Genomic DNA, 19,724 nt, shown 5'->3' with positions numbered 1-19,724 from the left:
CATAAAGATCTATTACATTCTTGGTTTCGTGTAATATCTCATAATTATGCAAGATTTTTGATATCTTTTGTTATTATAAGTTATATCTAGATATTTTAAATACAGTCTTATTAGTTTATTAGTTTTCTTTAAGTTGACTTCTATGTAATGTAATATTGAAAGTGTGATAAATTTCATAGTGATTAAATGATAAAAGAGTTGAAATGTTACATATAAATGTATAAATGATGTTAAAAATCAAATTTTATACCATTTTATTAAAAGGTAAATCATTATCATTAAAGATAAAAAAAACACGTTAATTTATATTATTTTCTCTGTTATTTATTACGTTTTATAAAATAACATGATAATTTTATTTTATTGTGTAATTTTACTTCACCCCATCTTATCTTTTATAACCTTATTTACTTCATTTAATCACAAGTTAGGTAAAAGAAGAACCGAACTAACATCAACAATAATATGATTGATAAAAAAAAAATACAAACAAAATAAAAGTAAAACGCAAACTAAAAGTCCAATTCAGTTCACAGAACCCTGGTATTCTCCTCTTGGATTGGAAGAGATGACAATTTGGACTGGACTCCTCAAAATATTTTAATCTTTCAACTTGTTCAACTTTAATCATTAATATCTTTCTTTTAATATAGTAACAAAATCTTAATCAATGGCGTAGTTAAATTTAAAACTTACGGAGTACTTTTCACCATTAACAAAAATAGTAAATCTTCTATTAGATTCCTCTTAAAAATAAATAATTTGAACACTTAAATTATGAATGTGAATATTTTGTAATGAAAAGAAAAAACAAAATTGAAAATTAAATCAAATCAGTTAAAAGAGAATTTCAAATTTTAGAAACTAAAACTACTTCTGCGATCTTCAAGGGTCAATACTGAAAAACAAAAGCTGCAAAAGCTAACTGGCAAAAAAATAATATCAAATAAGATAAAAAAATTATATTCAATAAAAAGACGAAAAAATCCATAGGGCACAAAATAACACATGAAACCTTTATGTTAATATAAATTAATTAAAAGAGTTTAGTTTTTGATAAAACTGTTTCATTTGCTTTATAGAAATATATATATATATATATATATATATATATTTCAATAAAAATATACATTATTAAACCATCAAAAGTCATTTTTTAAAGTAATTAATGTAAAAATAAAAATAAAATATAAATATAATTTACTGTAATTAAAAGTTGATGTGAAAAAATGACACTGATATAGTGTGTATTATCTATGTATTATCAATATTAGCTATTAGGTATCTTAGTCATTTTTCAATTATGCATTTATGTTTGGAAGCTTTAAATAATAGTTTTTTTTTTAAAAAAAATATGTGGGAAAAAACTATTTGATTATTAGAGTAAGGCACATTCCCTAATAAATTTTAACAGTTGCAACTTAATTTCTTTTTCCTTTAAATGTAAAATTATTTGATTAGTTATTGAACATTGCCTTTCTTTTCTCTTTACAAAAATTGATCCTATTTACACAAACTCTTTCATGTTGTATTATTTATTCTAATTCCAATTCAGTACAATGTTGTTTTCACTAAATTTTTTATTTATTTATGTGAGAAGAAAAGATGTGCTTAAAGTTATTTTTTCACAATATTTTTTCATGATATAATTACATAAATTTGGTTAAGGTAAAACATGCTTATGGCTGCGGTGGAAAGGATGAGGCTAAACTTTGTGAATTTTGTGAATTTTGGTATTTATAAACATAAACATGGGATGAGACAGAGTCTCAGGCTGTTGTGGACACACACACATGGGTCTTCCTTCAACTCCACACCCCAAATCCAACACCTAACACCCCCTTCCCATCTTCGTTTTCACCTTCTGCAATTCCTATTACGAAAAGATCTCTTTTTCATTTTTTGGGACACCCTTCTGCTTAATCTTTTATTTCTGTGGGGTGATTCTTATTATCATTTGATCTATAGGTGGAATTGCAGAAGGTTATTGATATGATTTATCTCTTGAACTCATCTGTTATCAGCCTTCATTGGTGCGTTTTTTGTTTCTTTTATTTTCTATCTTGATCATCTTGATCTTTTTGGACTTGGGTTTGATTTTTCTCAGTTTATTTATTTTTTATTTGTTCTTCTGGGGTTTATGGGGTATCAAAAAACTGTATTTTGGGGGTTTCTGTTCTGTAAGGTTCTTCTCTAGAACAGCTTAAAAAGAATAAAATATAATATATATTTTTTAAATAAAATAACAAGTTGCTTGTGGGAGATGACAACACAAAAGCTTTGTGGGTTTTCGGTGAATGTGTGTATCGCAAGTCTGCATTTTTATTTTCTTTTGGTAAAAGATTTTCTTTTTTCTTTTCATGTTGATATTTCCTGAAGAAACCTTCTGTCTATATGCATTGATTACTCTTAGTTCAGCTTGAAAATAGGCTCAGGTGGATGATTTATTAAACTTTTATTATTTGTTTTTATCTGATGTATTTTCAACTTTATTTTCTCTCAGTTTCCTTACCACCCTATTGTGATAGATGAAATTCAGTCCAGTCTTCTCCCAAGGATTAACAAATGAAGTTAGTTTTTTTTTTAATATGACTTTTTGTTAAGTAAAAATAAAGATGAACATGTAATGTGGTCAATGGAGTGGTGAGCTTGAGAAGATCACGAGCTATGTATATGTGTTTTTAGTTGTTGTTTCTTGTGGCTTTGCTTGCAGAGGGATCTCATGTATTTGATAAAATTTTGTATCAGGCATAGAAACTGAATTGTTATGTACCATGAATTGTTTGGGATTCATCTGCTGCCAGTATGGAGGTCGAGAGATATGTTCATGTTGCAGTTCTTGGATGTATATCCTGATGTCCTGGACTTTCTCCACATGCCCTGCTAAGGAAATGATGATTGCAATGTATCAAATGTGGATGCCGCTGATGGATACATGACATAGTTGGAACTTGGAATTTCTTATAGGTTTTCAATTAATTGATTTGGATTATCCGATTCCAGTTGTAGTTGTAGGATCTAGGAGGTTAGCATGTGTGATTGAATAGTGTAATTGGTTAGGATGGAGGCTAGGACTGTAGTTCTTAGTTGATGGTTGAATGTCATGCCATGATCGTCTGTTAGTAGTGGAAACAGTGAAATGATCATTTGAGACCTTCCCGAGGGATCACATTGGTAATTTCAAAGTAATTTTTCATCTCTTCAAGAAGATCTTAAGATCCACGTTACTGAATTGAATATCTGTGATGGGCTTGCCCCAGTTACCCCGAAATGAATCTGCTGAAAAGGTTGCACTTATGGGGGCAGCTTTAAATAGCTCACCTCAGTTTTCTGATGTGAGCCCCTCTGCTATAAGCAGCATGAACAGTGTATCTGTTAACACAGGTGGGTTGGCTGCATGTACTCGAGGATCTTCTTTTGACGATTTCCCGAAGAATAACTCATTAGAAACTTCAAATGTTTCTGATAATACGTTTTATAGAGGAGCCATGGAAGTTGCTTCAAATGTCCACAGTTTGAAGATTGGTTCAACGGATAGAAGTACTCCTTTTGCTTCAAAAACTGGACGCAATGTTCACATTCCTGCTTCAAGGGTTGTTGGTTTTGAATCAGGCAGAACTAATACTTCAATAGATGGTTTGGCTGATGTTCCAGCTGCAAATCTTCATTCTTCTGCTTTTACTAATTTCCCATCCAATGACACTGATTCTGCTAGTTCATTGGCCAGGAAGCGACTTTTATCTCCATTGAGCAGTATGCTCTCCCGAAGCCATTTTAAAGGTGATCCCCTTGACATTGGCCGCCGAAATAATGCTGTCGACTCCCTTGTAAGGAATGATAATGTTAGCAATTCTATGGCACAAGATAATAAGAAGGCAAATATTGGAAGTAAAATCACTACAATGTCTTCTTGGTCCTTGAGAAGTTGCTTTGAGCAAAAAACTGAGCCGCACAGTACAGAATCTTTTTTCCAATCTGATGATCCTTTGAAGGAAAATACAGGACTACAGTCTCATTGTAGTTCACCCACAGCCGGAATTGATCACTTTAGTGAATCAAGTCAGATTAGGCCTCAAAGTGGCATATTATCTGTGTCTCCTAAAAGCGTGAGCTCTCCTCTTTCTATGTCACCACTTGGTCCTAAATTTTCTGAAAGGATAAAAGCTATTGGTGGATGTAGGAAAGTTGTGGAAGAGATAAAGAATTGCAATATAACTGCACGGAGCATAGAAAAATCACTTGACAATTCTAACTCATGCCTTATGTTAAATCATAAGGATGATGGTTCCGGAGTTGCATGTAAATCTTTTGATGATGTTGAATTCTTATGCAAAGATTTCTGTCCATCTTCTCTGGACGATATTGGGGACATGAGTTGGTCACTATCTCGAGAATCAGGTCCCACCTCTCACTCCATGAGATTTACTAGAAGTTTGAGTGGGCTTTCGGTCAGGAGGTCTTTAGTTGGTTCATTTGAGGAGTCTCTTTTATCTGGACGATTCTTATCTGGAAACTGTAGTAAGGTCTGGATCTATGCTAATTACAAAACTGTAATTGATCTTGTTCATGATTCTAAACTTCAGTGCAGTGTAAAGTTTTAGACAACTGACCTGTGGTTGTTTGCTTTTGTGTTTATTTCATGTAGAAAATTGATGGTTTTCTTGCTGTGCTAAGCATTACTGGTGGAAGCTTTTCTCCTAAATCACAGAAGCTTCCATTTTCTGTTACTAGCGTGGATGGAGATTGCTATTTGCTATATTATGCATCAATAGATCTTGCAGGAAATTCCTCTTCAAGCAAGTTTGGAGGCCAATTTCTGAAACCAGGGCTCAGAAATGATGATTCACAACTTGTAAAAAGCCGATTGCGTATACCAGTGAAGGGACGGATTCAACTGGTATTGATATACTTGTTTCACTTTATAAGTTTTTAACCCCTGTATCTGAGTGCCTTTTCCTGATGAACCTATTAGAGGCTTCAATTTATACAAGCAGGGAATATTGTGGTACCCTTAACATTAAGGGAGAAAACAGATGCACTGTTAATAAAAAGTTGTGTATGGAACTATCAATAGAGGGGCTTGGGATACACAGTCAATGGATGTTTTATCTTCTCAATTATTGAGAAGGTACTGATTTCTTTCATTATATATATATATATATATATATATATATATATATATATATTATATGCATTTCTTCATTTGTGCCATGTGAGTGAGAATGTTTTAGGTGGAAGGAAAGATAAACGATTGATGTAATTGGAATGGACTTCGGTGCTTTGCCTGCTTTAGTCCTTCTCAAATTCCTACAAACAAACAAATATATAAGCTGTGCTTCAATTATTCTCGTTCTTCTCTTCTCATTTTTCAATATTGCTTACATATTCCATTTTTGAGTTTCTACTTTCATGATATTTGTGCAGATTTGCATCTTTTTGTGCACAACAAATGCCTTACATTTGATTGCTCTGTGCAGGTGCTAAGCAATCCAGAAAAGACCCCCCTTCATACTTTCTTTTGCAACTATGATTTGAGTGACATGCCAGTTGGTACCAAAGTAAGATTTATCAGTCTGGTTGAATCTATTACTCAATTGATTTGGACATTTTGCTCCCCAATGGCATAATTGTTGACATGGCTAATTTTAGCTTTAAACTTTGTTGAGATCAGTGTTGTCACTGTATGAGAGATGTGTAGAGATGGTAACCCAAGAAACTGCCCACTTAAATATTTCTGGGCAGGGTGGCTTCCTCAAGAAGGTGACCTGCCTTAATTCAAAAGAAAAAGAAAATTAGAACCTGATTATAAGATTTATTTGTAAATCAACCATCAGGCGCATTAGACAGTATTATCATCGTTGAAATACTCAAATGAAGTGCTGGAACAGAGGAGAGAAAATACTCTAACATCCAATTGTCTTTTTTCTGTGGTTTTTCTACTGGGTCTTGATAGATCTGTGGGGGTTAGCTTGTAAGTTGAAACTTAGTGGTACTCAGCATGTCCTGATACATCTGGATGCTCTTCTTTTGGGTGCATTTGGTTATTATGTGTAGTTGTTTGAGATGCTCAAATGTAGAAATCTATTAATTATAGTGTAAATGAGGATGATTTGAAATGGGAGGCTAGGGGTTATTAATACTTAACTTCTCCACATTAGCTGGGGCTATGGATACCTATCTGTAGTTCATAGAATGCTTCTTGTTTAAGTACATACTTATGGCAAGTATTTATTAAACTAAATCAATATAAAACCACTTTAGATTTCTTTTAAAGAGAAAATGCCCATTTTTTTTCTCCAAACATTACATTACATTGATCCTCCATTTGTTGGTAACATCCAATTGGTCCCCCAATGATGATAAATCCATTAGTTTAATCCTTTCTGGAACCAATTTGAATGCTTAAAGTTTCTCTTATGCTTTGTTTGGTGGAAAGGGAAGAATGGAGAAGAGAAAGGAAGAGAAATAGGTGAGAAGTAGAGTGGAAATGAAAGTTTTGGGCTGAAGAGAAAATATTTTTATTATTATATTATTTATTTGATTTTTATTATTCATTTATCATTGTTAGTGTTATTTTATTCATTCATTGTATTAAAAATATATTTGAATAAAAACAAAAATAAACTCTATCATGAATTAAATGACCCCATAATTGATTAAGCGGTTGTTTTAATGTGAATTATAGTTAAAAGAGTACATCATAATCAATTAATTGATTATGTTATGGTTGTTCTCACTTTCTATGCTTTTCTTCACAATCTTGCACGGATTCTGATTATGTTGGTCCCTCTCTCGATTTTCTCACTTTTCTCTCACCTTTAACCGTCCAACCACCCTGCTTCTGTCTTTCTCTTCATTTCCTCTGGCCCTCTGTGCAAATTCATACAAACCCTCAAGTAATTATGAAAAATGTTACTTTTCATCCTCATCCTTTATTTTCCATTCAATGCCCTTCTTCACCTTCAATTTGGAGGTATGAGATGGAACCCTTTTTATTCATTCCATCATGCAAATAATGGCTGGGTAAGTTTAGGACAAACTTAGATACTATTCATTTAATATAATGGTAATTACTAAAGTGAAACTCCAAATTTGATTGGAGAATAACACTAATTATAACTGTTATATAAAGTGTAAATTTTGTCCGTAAATTTTTCCACTCTGATTCTATTTTATTTTACTCACTATAAGATATTCAAATACAGCTCAGAGGACTTTTGTTTGAGAAAATGTTTTTACAATTCCTGCTTTTACAGAATGTTGATATTGTTTTCACTTGTCAACGTTTTTGTCATTGTAAAATTGAATTCTTGATAATTTTTCATATTCCATGATGGTACTCACGTTTAATCAGGTTCATGTATCTCCTCTGATAAAACATACATTTGATTTATGATTCCAAATTTATGAGTGGTCTTTGAGTTATATTTCAAACCTATGTGTTATTTACTTATCAGTTTCTGATTTCTTGTTATATATGGTGTAGACATTCTTGCGCCAGAAAGTGACCCTTGAATCTTCCGGGTCCATTTCCCCTCAGTTGAAACAGAGATCACCTGGTTTTGGAAGTTGGATTGATAAGGGGATTGCACCAATGCAAAAGAATGATGACATTGCATGTGAAGGAGAAGTGATGCATGGAGATGCAGTTAATGTTGTAAATAAGACGAAATCTACTAATCAGGGAAATGGAAAGGGTTGTAGCTTGTTGAGTTTAATGAACAAAGAGGAGTCTTCAAACACAAAACTGGTTGGAGTCCCTTCTGCAGCAAAGCCTGACTATGAATATATTTCTGATAAATGCGAGAGGAATGAAAGAAAGGATTGTTGGGATAAAACATGTGAGGGATCAAGGAAATCACCAAATTCCTGTTCAAAGGTGAAGGACAATTCTAGTAGTGGTGGTCCACTTCGCTATGCACTCCACCTACGCTTTATTTGCCCTTTTCCTAAGAAGACCAATAGATCTGCTCAAAAAAGCAAACATGCTTCTCTTAAAGAAAAATCTGGTTTAAACATGGAAGGGGAACGAAGATTCTACTTATGTAATGATTTGAGGGTTGTGTTCCCTCAACGTCATTCAGATGCTGATGAGGGCAAGGTATGTGCATATGTCTTGTGGTTCTGTTACTTGATTGTGTGGAAAAGCAATATGGCTTCAGATTGCTTGTGTGGAAAACTTTTTCAACTTTTTTTTTTCTGGTTCATTTTTATTGTTACTATTCTTGTGTTTTGTTCTTTGTTATCTTTACGTTTAGAGCGATTCTTTGCATCCTTGTACTTCTTGGGTGTTATGTTTGTTGCTCAAAACTTGACACATGGAAATTGCTTCAAGAAAGAGTTTGGTTAAACTTTTCAAAGTGGCTTATGAATAAGTTCAAAAGAGCTAAAAGGGTGCAAACTCACTTTTGTAAGCTTAACATATCAAAAAAGGCTTATGGGATTAAGCGCATGTGACATAAGCTCTTACTGAAGAAGAGATGTTAAATCAAGTTATTTGTCCAAAACGTGCCCCCAGAACAGAAAGCAGTGTAGTGTTACATTTAAGCCAGAAATTAATTCTTGTGCTCATCAATGATGACCAATCTGGCTCGTTAATGTGAGTGGTCATGTTTTCTAGGAGGCATATAAATTTGAATCCTTATCCCATGATGTTGATTGAAACCCATGCTGGGATGTTAAATTCATTAAAAATGTCTAATCATTTCCCTTTTATCTATAAGGTTGAAAAGAATTCTGTTGCAGGAAGAATATGATTGATGTCTTGGTTTGTGTGTTGTGCAATTTGGAATCTATGTTTGCATTTCTTGCTCTGCGTAGTATGTGACAAGTCCTGTTGTGGTTTGTTTGGCAGTTGAATGTGGAATACCATTTCCCTGAAGATCCAAGGTACTTTGACATCAACTGAAATACTAGTTTACCTCAAAAAGAAAAAGAAAAAAGCATGCTGCTTTCGCTGACCCTCTTGTACATAATCACAAGTTTCTCTCCACTCGAGTCATGTCTTCTGGAAAAATAGCACTAACCCTTTTCCTCATGTAAATACTAAAACAATTTCAATAATTTAATGGGTTAACTATTTTCAATTCCTGACCTAATTATACAATTATCATTAAAAGTTGATGATGTGCATTGTGGAACTTGATTACCCTTTGAATTATATTACAGACCCAGAGCAGCTTTCTAAGAACTGCGTGTGGTAAATGGTTACAATCAAACTTGGACTCTTGAAAAAATTAGTGAGATTAGCGAATTTTTCTTTTGTTATACCTACGTGTTTTCTAGTTATTATTGATTTTTTGGTCGCTGATTCTAAATGATTTGGTTTCTTTAAAATATCAGTGCACTGCAGGAGATAAAAGTTATACTTGTTGATTATTTAATAATAGAATGGATTTTAAAAGTGTAGTAGTTTGATATACACGAGTTATGTGGTTTTCCTACAATAATTAGGCTTCATATAATTTTTTTTCCTTATTTTCGTCGTTAATTTTGTTTAATGTGAGATTTAAGGTATCAAATTTCGTAATTTATGTTTAATTTATTTTTCTATAATATCGTTTAAATTATTAATGACAGGTAAACTGTGTCATGTGTTAGTTAGTGGTTATTTTAAATTTTTTCGACTTTTTTTTATTCACATTTTAAGTCAAAGTCAATATTGTATCATGGAACAATCTTGGTGTTACGGTTAGTATATGTGTATTCCATTCTTAATTTTTATTATTTTTTTAATTCAATCTCAAATTTTGTTCATTTTATTCCATTCATATTTTAAATTTGAGAGGAAAACTCTTCGTTATTTTTTAAATTAGATAAAGAATTCTTCATCTTTCATTATTATTAAAATCAAAAGCAAAATTCTTTCATTATTTTTAAAATTAGAAGAAATTTTTTTCATTATTTGTAAAATTAGAAAAAAAAACTTTGCCATTTCTTTTAAAATTATAAAATAAATCCTTTAATATTTTTAAAATTAGAAGAAAAACTCTAATTTAATTCAATACTTAGAATGAAAATTCTAATTTATTTTTAAAATTTAAATGAAAATTCATTATTATTTTTAAAATTAGAAGATGATTTTTTCATTATTTTTAAACTAAATGTAACATCCCAAAAATACAGCAATAAACTATATAATAGAATAATTACATTCAATAATATTTCAGTTCAGTCTTATACTAAGAAGAGCGTACGGTTCTGGCCGAACGGCCTTACAGAAAGAGTTACAAAGTTAAACTGTACAGCGGTACAAACTATCCGAACGGTTTACAAAATAATATACCGATCGGTCAAACATAACAAAAGGGGAAGGTGATCGAACGACCACCTCACTACAAAAACTAAACTACTGACCGAACGTTCTACTGTTCGGTCTTAACTTCAACTTCTACCAAATTTTCTTCTTCCAGCATATCTTCCAACAACGCGTCCCCTTCTGCTCACATCCACACGGATGATCATTGCAAACGACAAGACGAACGTACAAAATAAGACACGACAGGAAACACAGGGTAAGCTTATGTAATTTAATTCATGCATAAACATACATTTTAAACAATTCAACATACATTTTAAACAATTCAACATACAAGGTAAATTTCAACATACATATCATACAAAGCCTATTACTAGACTGACTGTCTGGACTGTATGAAATCTGTGTAGCTACAGGCGTTCGTGCACCCGGGTGATGTAGTAACTAGGATGCCCTCAACAGCTGCCACCCGAGGTTAGTCCTATCTGTCCAAAGTAACCCTAAGGACTAGGACCTCCTGTCGTTCCCACACATGACCTACCCTCCTCTACGTGAAGACGAGTACTCACGGAACATCAGGATGAACAGCCAGCTTAGCATGCCCACAGTCATACTTTACAAATTCCAAATTCATACATGAGTCGTTCCTCCCCGGAACGCTCGTCCATAATCCACAACATTTCCATATCACATTTTCTTCATCTTTCATTAATAAACATCTCATTTAGCCAACTCGTACATAGATTCATGAGAATTACAGATAACGAACGTCCTACCCGAACTCAGAACTAGATCGAACACGTAGAGCGAGACCAAGAGATCTCAAAGTTAAGAATGGATTTAAAGCCAAGGGGTTGATATCGGGTTGAGAGAGGTAACGAGTACAATCATAACTCACCAGAAACTAATGGAACGAACGTCAAATACAACATTCAACCAATTAGATGAACTGACTCTTGAGAATTTCAATTGAACATCAAAAAGACCATACCAAGAACGAAGACTCCAGAATGAAACCAATGAATAAGGATATTTCTAGGCATTCAAAAATAATACTTAGAATGATTCACATGAAGAAACCGAACACTTGTGAATATTTAGTTTAATTGAATTTAGTATTTAGAAATCCAAATGCCAGTCAAAGACTGAACACTATAGTGTACGAGCCCTAGAGAGCTTGAACGAACGCTCGTATTAGAAAGTTTAACTTAAGGAGATAGGACGAGTGTCTGGTATAAGACCAAACACTTGCTTGGGACGAACACTTAGTATAAGTCCCGGTGCTACTAAACTTATAGAAAAGAGGCTTGATAAATATACTGAGATACTATTGGAGTAGTATTTAAGAATAACTAAAATATACAATTTCATATATATATATATATATATATATATATATATATATATATATATATATATACATACTTAAGTTTATAACAGGATATCAAGACAGAACTATACTTGGCCGAACGCTCAAGTACAATATTTCGAAATAACTATGCTCATCCTCAAATAGGATTCTTCCCAAATGAAAGAGTCCACCACTAACCGAATTCACTAGAAAACCGAACGGTCAAGGACCGTTCAGTAACAAACGTACACTTTCTTAGGGAAATTCATATCCGGATCATTTATATTCCAACTCATTTATTAACATATAGTTTCACAACTTTATACATTCATATCATAATCACTTTCATATTTCATACCATCCAAACATAGAGATTTCATATATTTCATACATCATAACATAACTCAGTCATATTTCATTTCCACTCATTAAATAAACGAACGTTCATGTACTACAATCATATCAACCATCATGCATCCAATTCATTCAGTCAACTAACGAACGTTCATACATTACAACAACATACAAATTAAATTAAATAAGCTTCCCTTACCTCTGAGCGTGAACGATCGTCCTAGAGGCTGAAGTATGGTTCGTTTGTCTACAAATATTTCTACTCTCAACGCTCAACAACTCTTCGAACTAAATCAAACCACAGAAAACCAAAAATGGTTCAGACAAGATGGCAGCATGCAACCAGAACTTGATTTGCATGAACCAGAGAACGAACGGCTAAAGACAAGGAAACTTACCAGTTCATAACTCGAAATTGTTCGGTTCAGAATGAAGCTTTAGGACGCCGGAAACGCTCCTACGGTGTCTGAATGGTGATCGGAGAAAAGAAAGGGTAAGATTTCTTAGAGAGAAGGGAGAACTTTTAATGAGAAGGAGGAGAAAATGAGAAACTCAGAGTTTGGAGAAGAAGGGTGCATGCAGAAGAGAGTGACGGGAATTTTCAGAAAAAGTCAGTTTTGCTTCCCACGTCAAAACGAGCGTCCGCTCATCTGCTGACACCTGCCTTCCACTATCTGATTTCCAAATCTTTGTTGCTTGACACCTGGCGTCCGTTCAGAGGGGTTTTTGGGTGCGTTTTTAATGGTTCTGACACTAACTCTAATCTTAATTTTTTTATGTAAAAGAAATAAAACATAAATTTAATAATATATTCTAATAATATAGTTAGAGTTGGTTTAAAAATAATGAAAAAATATTTAATAAAAATGTGAATTTTAATAAAAAATAAATTCAATCTCAATTTAAAGAGGGACAAAATTATGACAAAATTAAACAAAATTAATAAAAATTGGTAATAAATTGAACAAAATTAATGAAAATTAAGACTGAATTGAATATAAGACACTTACACATGATAATAACACTTGACACATAATACTAATATTGCTATGTGACACAATATTCACTGACACATAACACTGATATTGCTACGTGGCATAATATTCACTTAATATTTGAATAACTTCTTCTAAATTAAGAAAAAAATCTAAAATAATTATTAATTTTTAAAAAGAATTAAAAAAATTAAAAGAAATCACAAATTGACATGTGACATATAGTGATAATATGTCATTAAATATTTAGACAATATTATGAAAAAAAGACAAAAATTGAACACAAATTATGAAAATTAGGACTACATTGAATACTAAAAAAATAGTCTCACGTATAACAAAATCAATGAAAATAAGAAAAAAAAAGTGATATTAAACCTAATCATTAATAAATATGTAACATAAGATTTCAAATAATACTTTTTTCATATAATACTTTTTTTCTCTAGAATGAATTTTATTTTCTTTTATCTTTTATCAAAGTTTAGATTAATGAGAAGAGAATGAAAAATGAAGAGAAACGATGAAAAAACTTTTGAAGATTTAATAAACAAAGTCCATTTAAAAGAATTAAAAAATAATATATTTATAACGTGATAAAATTATCTTTATTATTATAAGTTATTAAATTATAGTTTTCATGTTGTTATTAATTATTTTATTACTTTTTAATATTTTCTTATTTTATTTTATCTATATATTATTATTATTTTATTATGTTATATGTATCGTATGACCGTACAGTCGTGGCAAAGGGTCGATCAGAAAACATCACGGACAGGGGTCGGCTGATCCAAATGTAAATATCATTAAGCATCATTCAATAAAGATTATCGATAAATGTTATTTATTAGGCAATGAATCATGACTAGAAGTTCCTTAATGATAAGTTCATCTTAAAACCTATAAATATGGGTCAAAGATAAAAAGGTAAGTGATTGCATTTATTTTGAATTCAAAATCTTATTGTGATCATCGATTATTGACTTGAGCGTCCTAGTGCTTTGATACATACCCATCTACACTGTGTATAGATTGGACACGAAAACTACGGAAAAGTTGGACTAAAAACATTTGGGATAAGCCAAACAAATTTAGAGAAAAGTATAAAGAAATGTTTGACAAAAGTTCTCGTCTCAACACCCAAAATACTATATAACTCAATTGATATATTATATAATATAAACATGCTTCTCTATACGTTAGAGTAAAACATAATAATATAAATACGTTAGGTTGAAAAATTGATTATACATTTACATATAATAGATTATATGGGTTTTTTTTAAAGTATAATCGATTATCTAATGGTAGTAACGATATCAAAAAGACTGTTTGACAAAAAAAAATAAAAAAAATTGACAATCCCCTGCAGAGGTAAAATAATGATAAAAAAAATTGTATCTGTAAAATATAGAAGAGAAAGTGAATGATAGTATTGAGGTGTAAAAAATTTTTGGGTGTCAAAATTAGTATCCGCCGAAACAAACATTAATATATCTCCTTTTTCAACCATTCATTTATTGAAACAAACGAAACTAGCTACAAAATGAATGAATTGGCAAACAAATTATTGATACAAAGATCTTTGAATAGAATTTGTGTGTATGGCTTTTTAAACAAAGATAAAGTCCTCACATGTAATAAATACTTGTTGATTGATTTAATTTCAAGTGAATTATTTTATTGAAATGTTCAACTATAATCAACATATTACAGCACATCTGTTTATTATTGACACTTCCTCTTCATATCCCATTAAGATAAAGAATACAAATATTATTTGATTACTAAACTTAGTATTGTTTGTACTTTGACAATTTGCACTTTCACGTTCATTTGAAAATTGAACAAAATTTATTGATTAATATTTTGTTTCAGTACTTTACTAACTTTTCCACAATCTAGTTTAGCAAACTCAAACAGACTCAAACAGACGCTATTTTTAGTTTTCTAGCTAATTATGTTTGCAATTTTGATCTTTATAAAATTTATTGGTAAGTATATTTTTATCTTTTCATTTCAAAATTAAACAGATTTAGTTCAACATTAATGGATCAACTAATTTAAAAAAATATTAATGTACCTAGCTTGATAATTAACATTAAAGTCTATTATTAAACCCTGCTATTACATTTTTCTGAAAGGATTTCTATTAAATTTTAGGATAATGAGTAACTAATGGTTACTCATACATAAATATTTTCAGTTAGAAGAGAATTTAATTTTGAAAAATTAAAAGAATAAATATATAATATTTTTTTGTTACAAATCAAAACGTATTTATAAAATGATAGAAACTAAAATTCAATTTAAGTGTTATTGTTGCTATCCAGACCTCAGCAAGGTGGTATTCCTTAGTAACTTCCGCAGACAATGTAAGATATCATAATTTGGCAATTCATTAAAAATAAAATAACTTAAATATTTTAATTATTTTTTTAATTTTTTAAATTAAGTTATCAATGTTTTATTAATTTGATTTAAAAATAATTAAAATATTAATATAATGAGTTATCAAATGGTTATTTTATTTTAATGGTTTTCGAAAATGTTATTTTTCTCTATTAACGTTATTTGAAGACAGCTAATCCTCACTTGTTTAGTAACACGTTTGTTACCATAGATTCTCCTAGTCAAACATGAGATTAAGAAAGTTTTAAGAATATTTTTAATTGATTTCTTATAAAAAAAAAACATATTTTATTGGTTATAAAATATTTGTAATTTTTCAATTACGTATTTGTTATTTAATTTTGATGTCAACTAGTGTGGTGTGAGTGTTACTTTGCATCATCATTGTTTACATATGTCCACATGAAAAACTAAAATATGTATTATTAGGTTTTAAATTTCTTATAAATATGAATATTTTAGTGATTTTAGTTTTTTTTCCAAATGTTTTAAAGTTGGTTGGGCCCTTCCACTATAATCCCTACTAATTTGATAAGAATTATTTCAAAAAATCACTTTTATTCTTAAACGAATTCTTTGAACAAGAACCACTCTTGACTAATAACTAAATATTCTTTGTCTAACAATTACAACTCACTAAAATAAGATAATTGTAGAAATTAGTGATCAAGAATCACAAGGTTGCTTATTAGAAAGGTTGATCTTTTATTTATGTATGGAGGATTTGATATTCTCCTCTAGTTTGCTTATTGAACACAAATGATGATCTTCTTTGTGTTAGCATAAAGCTAAAGAGCAGAAATTTTGATGATGTCTCAAGTATCAAATGCTCTTATTGCAGGAAGATCTTCATGAAGACTTGTTTTTATATTAAAACTTCTATAATTTAGTAGATTTATGTATAAGATGTTGTTTAGATTTGATTCTATGTTGCAAGTTTTTTTTAATGTTGTGCATTCATTAAATGCATAATTAATTACCATAATTGGATAATTGATATTTTTGGAGGTATCCTTGAGTGATATCTCTATAAATTAGATGGGTCTCTCATTCTAAAATACGAAATACAAAATATGAAATAAGTGCATTTTGAAAAATCTTATCTGCAGTGTGCGGTGATAAGTGTTCTAGGGTTTGTTGAACCCTTGTGTTGTGACTTTGAAAACTTGGTGTGTTGGCACAAAGCGAGAACTTTCATAGGGAGTGTGATTGAGTGTTGTTGTTGTTGCTAAGTTAAAAGCCTATCATCCTTTGTGAAGCATTCAGAAGAGATGTTCATCCTTTGTGTGAAGATTCAGAGGAGGTGTTCATACCTTGTGGGTTATAGGGGAAATGACTTTCATCTCTTGGGGTAACAAGAGAGGTGGTTTCTAAACTTTTACAAATTGTTTCTTTATGATTGTAATTTGTAATTGTTTTGTGAGTAGTGAATTGTTTATCTTGATTTAAGATAAGCAACTGGATGTAGGATTGGTAAGATCCAAACTAAGATAAAATCATCTGTGCGAATTTCTCTCAACCTTACTTTTTTATTTTTTTTATTTGCTTGGTAAGTTTAATTGAGTAGAAATTAAAAGGCACACGTTCATATTAAAAACCCTTTTAATCATTCCACTGCAGCCGCTATGATACTTTGAAGCTATAGTTGGCTTAAATGTTTTGTAATGTTTTAGTCTTATATATACAACATGCATGATCTCTCCTTTTTCTTCTTCTTCTTGAAATGTCTTACACATGCTCTAAAGAAAATAGTTGTAAAATTATTTGAGGTCGTTGAACATTTCCGCTTTTTTTTTGTAGTGTTTTTCTTTCGCCTCAAGAAATTACCTTTTCTTCAACATTCTAATCTTTGGATTCTAAATTGTAATGTTAAAGTAAACAATACTTTCATAATTGAGTATTAATTTAAGGGATTGTTGAAGAAAAATAACTTTAACTTTTTTAGCAAAATATTATGTGACTTGTCTTTTGTCGAACATGTTTTTTTGACAGACGTAACTAATAAATATTCCCTGTATTTTAGAATAAATATTTATGCATTTTCATTTAATATGAGATTAACTTAATGTTATATGTTTATCTTTTGAATGAATTTGTATGATATTATTAAATGTAAACTAAGATGGTATACTGTTACATTGTCTATTAGAAAAAAAATACCTATCTCTTACTTTATCTTCTTTTTAGATTAACTATCATTTTTCAAACAAAATATAATTATATTTATATACTTAGTCTTGAATAGTAATAATAAAGGCATAAAAAGACAGTAAGTAAACTAAAAAAGAATAGAAAGAAGAGACAAGAAATTGATGCTACATTAAGTTAGCATACTCATAAAGCTTGTCAGGGTTATGGAAGACAATCAATCAAACTTCTGTATCACACAGAATAAATCTTGTCCATTAGTAAAATACATTATTCTTCTATGTTTCTGAAACAGTATATGACATTAACGTTTGATTATTGTTGAGACGTGTAGAAAGTATTTTAGTATTGTAATAAGCATGTGATTGATGGTTTAATTTGTCTTGAAGAAGAATGTAAGAAAAAATTGGAATAGGTTAAGAGAATTGAAAAGATAGAGTGTGTCGTTTAGAAATGGTTTGAGAAAATGGTGGTGTGGTAGGTATAGATAGATAGATAGCTTGATAATAATTTGGCTAGAGAAGGAACTACATTGACAAGGTCCCTCGCAAGGCTTTATGAATAATAATTGCAGAAAGAAAACACCAAGGTCTCATCAAACTCTCTTTTTGAGTAGGAATCCACTTTACTCGATCTCAAACAACTCCCCTTCAATTTCTCACCCATCTCTTCCCCCTTTCAGCTTATCAACAAAACCCAGCTCTCTCCTCTTACCATTTTTTTTCCAAAAGGGAAATTACGAGAAAAGATAACTACTACACCACACAACAAACGAGGACACACTCATTATTTGACCTAAATCACTCCAAATCCCTTTCAAAATCAATCATGCTTCTTCATCTACCCATTCGCCAAAAAACAACTAAAAACAATGCAAACTTGCTTTTAACTTTTTTTTCTTCCTCATATTAACCTAATAAAAAAACTTATCTAATTTCAAATATAGAGAAAATAAGAAACCACGGAAAAGAAGATAATGGGAAAAAAATGAAACTAACCTAAGAGTTAAGAAAGCATGAGAAAATTGATATAAATAAGGGATCTCAATTATACTAAAACATTAGTAGGTCGGGATATTGGACTGAACCTAGCTAGCACTTGATAATTACTAAAACAAACCACATGACGAATTCCGTTCTCATCAGCCCTAACAAAAAGAAAGAAAAGAAAGGGGAAGAGAAAGACACCCTTCCGCTTCCGTAACACATAGTAATGAAGAAATGAAAACTTTTGTAACCTTTTTAAGAAAACTAAGTAACGACGTTAACGTGGAGCTCAACGAATGAGCGTGTTCACAAGCGGAGAGTGAGGTCGAGGTTCACGTGGTCGGAAGCGTCGACATTGTGGGAAAGGACTTGTTGTTGTTGGGGTACGGTGGAAGACGCGGCGTGGAACGGAACGGGGAGGGTAGCGGCGGTCACGTAAGGGTGAGTGCTTTGGAACTGCAGGGGCTCCACATCCAGCCAGTAGGGATGGTGGAAGAAGAGCCCGGTGGAGGGCTCCAGTGGCTCCAACATGGGCCTGGGTCTGGGCTCGGTTTGCTTGAGGGCAGGCTCCAGCGGCAGGGGGGGCGGCGGGAGAAGCCCGTTGGTTTGTCTCCTCGCGGCTGCTCGCTCCAGCTTGTGTGCGTTTTGGTGGCCGCCGAGGGCTTGCGAGGTGTAGAACTTGCGGTGGCAGAAATGGCATTGGAAGGTGCGTGTGGTGGCTGCAGCGGTGGTGGTGGTGGTTGTGGTAGTGTTGACGGTGGTGGAAGGTGGTGGTAGTGGTCTCTTTACACCACCGTTTGTGGGCTGCTTCAGGAACTCATACATGGCTGTTGGGTCTGCCATTGCAATGTTTATCTGTGGTAGTGAGAGTGAACAATGTGAACAGAGAATAGTATGAATGGTTTATATAATGTGAAGAGGAGGGAGAGGGTGGAAGGGTTAAGGGTTTATTCTTGTTGTAAGTTTTGGTTTGTATGTGAAGCAACCTTCTTTTCTCAGGGTTGGGCGAATATGATTGGTTTGTATATCAAATGACCGATTTGCCTACCCTCTATGGATTATATCCTTCCGACAATGTTTCCCCATGACCCACCTTATAAATAAGTTTTTTTTTTTTTTAAAAATAAAACATGGTGGGGAAATGATGATTAAGTTTATGATAACAGGTTTTACCTCTACTAAATACACGTAGTAAATGAGTGTTCAATAGTTGAAGC

At 31.9% G+C, this 19,724-nt stretch overlaps 2 protein-coding genes across 2 annotated transcripts; one reads left to right on the top strand and one right to left on the bottom strand.

Moving 5' to 3' along the window:
- Nucleotides 1-1,749: 1,749 nt before the first annotated feature.
- Nucleotides 1,750-9,086, top strand: LOC108329189 (uncharacterized). The gene is made up of 6 exons (XM_052872890.1): nt 1,750-2,033; nt 2,749-4,523; nt 4,646-4,897; nt 5,478-5,558; nt 7,487-8,101; nt 8,855-9,086. The coding sequence occupies exons 2-6, from the start codon at nt 3,246-3,248 to the stop codon at nt 8,906-8,908; spliced, it is 2,280 nt and encodes a 759-aa protein (XP_052728850.1). The 5' UTR covers nt 1,750-2,033; nt 2,749-3,245; the 3' UTR covers nt 8,909-9,086.
- Nucleotides 9,087-18,813: 9,727 nt separating this feature from the next.
- Nucleotides 18,814-19,350, bottom strand: LOC108327490 (zinc finger protein KNUCKLES). The gene has a single exon (XM_017561186.1). The coding sequence runs from the start codon at nt 19,348-19,350 to the stop codon at nt 18,814-18,816; it is 537 nt and encodes a 178-aa protein (XP_017416675.1).
- Between the last annotated feature and the right edge of the window lie 374 nt (nt 19,351-19,724).

Source organism: Vigna angularis, chromosome 2 (genome assembly GCF_016808095.1).
Source record: "Vigna angularis cultivar LongXiaoDou No.4 chromosome 2, ASM1680809v1, whole genome shotgun sequence".
NCBI classification, from domain to species: Eukaryota; Viridiplantae; Streptophyta; class Magnoliopsida; order Fabales; family Fabaceae; genus Vigna; species Vigna angularis.
Note: the sequence above shows the minus strand (reverse complement) of the source record. Positions and strands in the feature narration are given on the sequence as shown.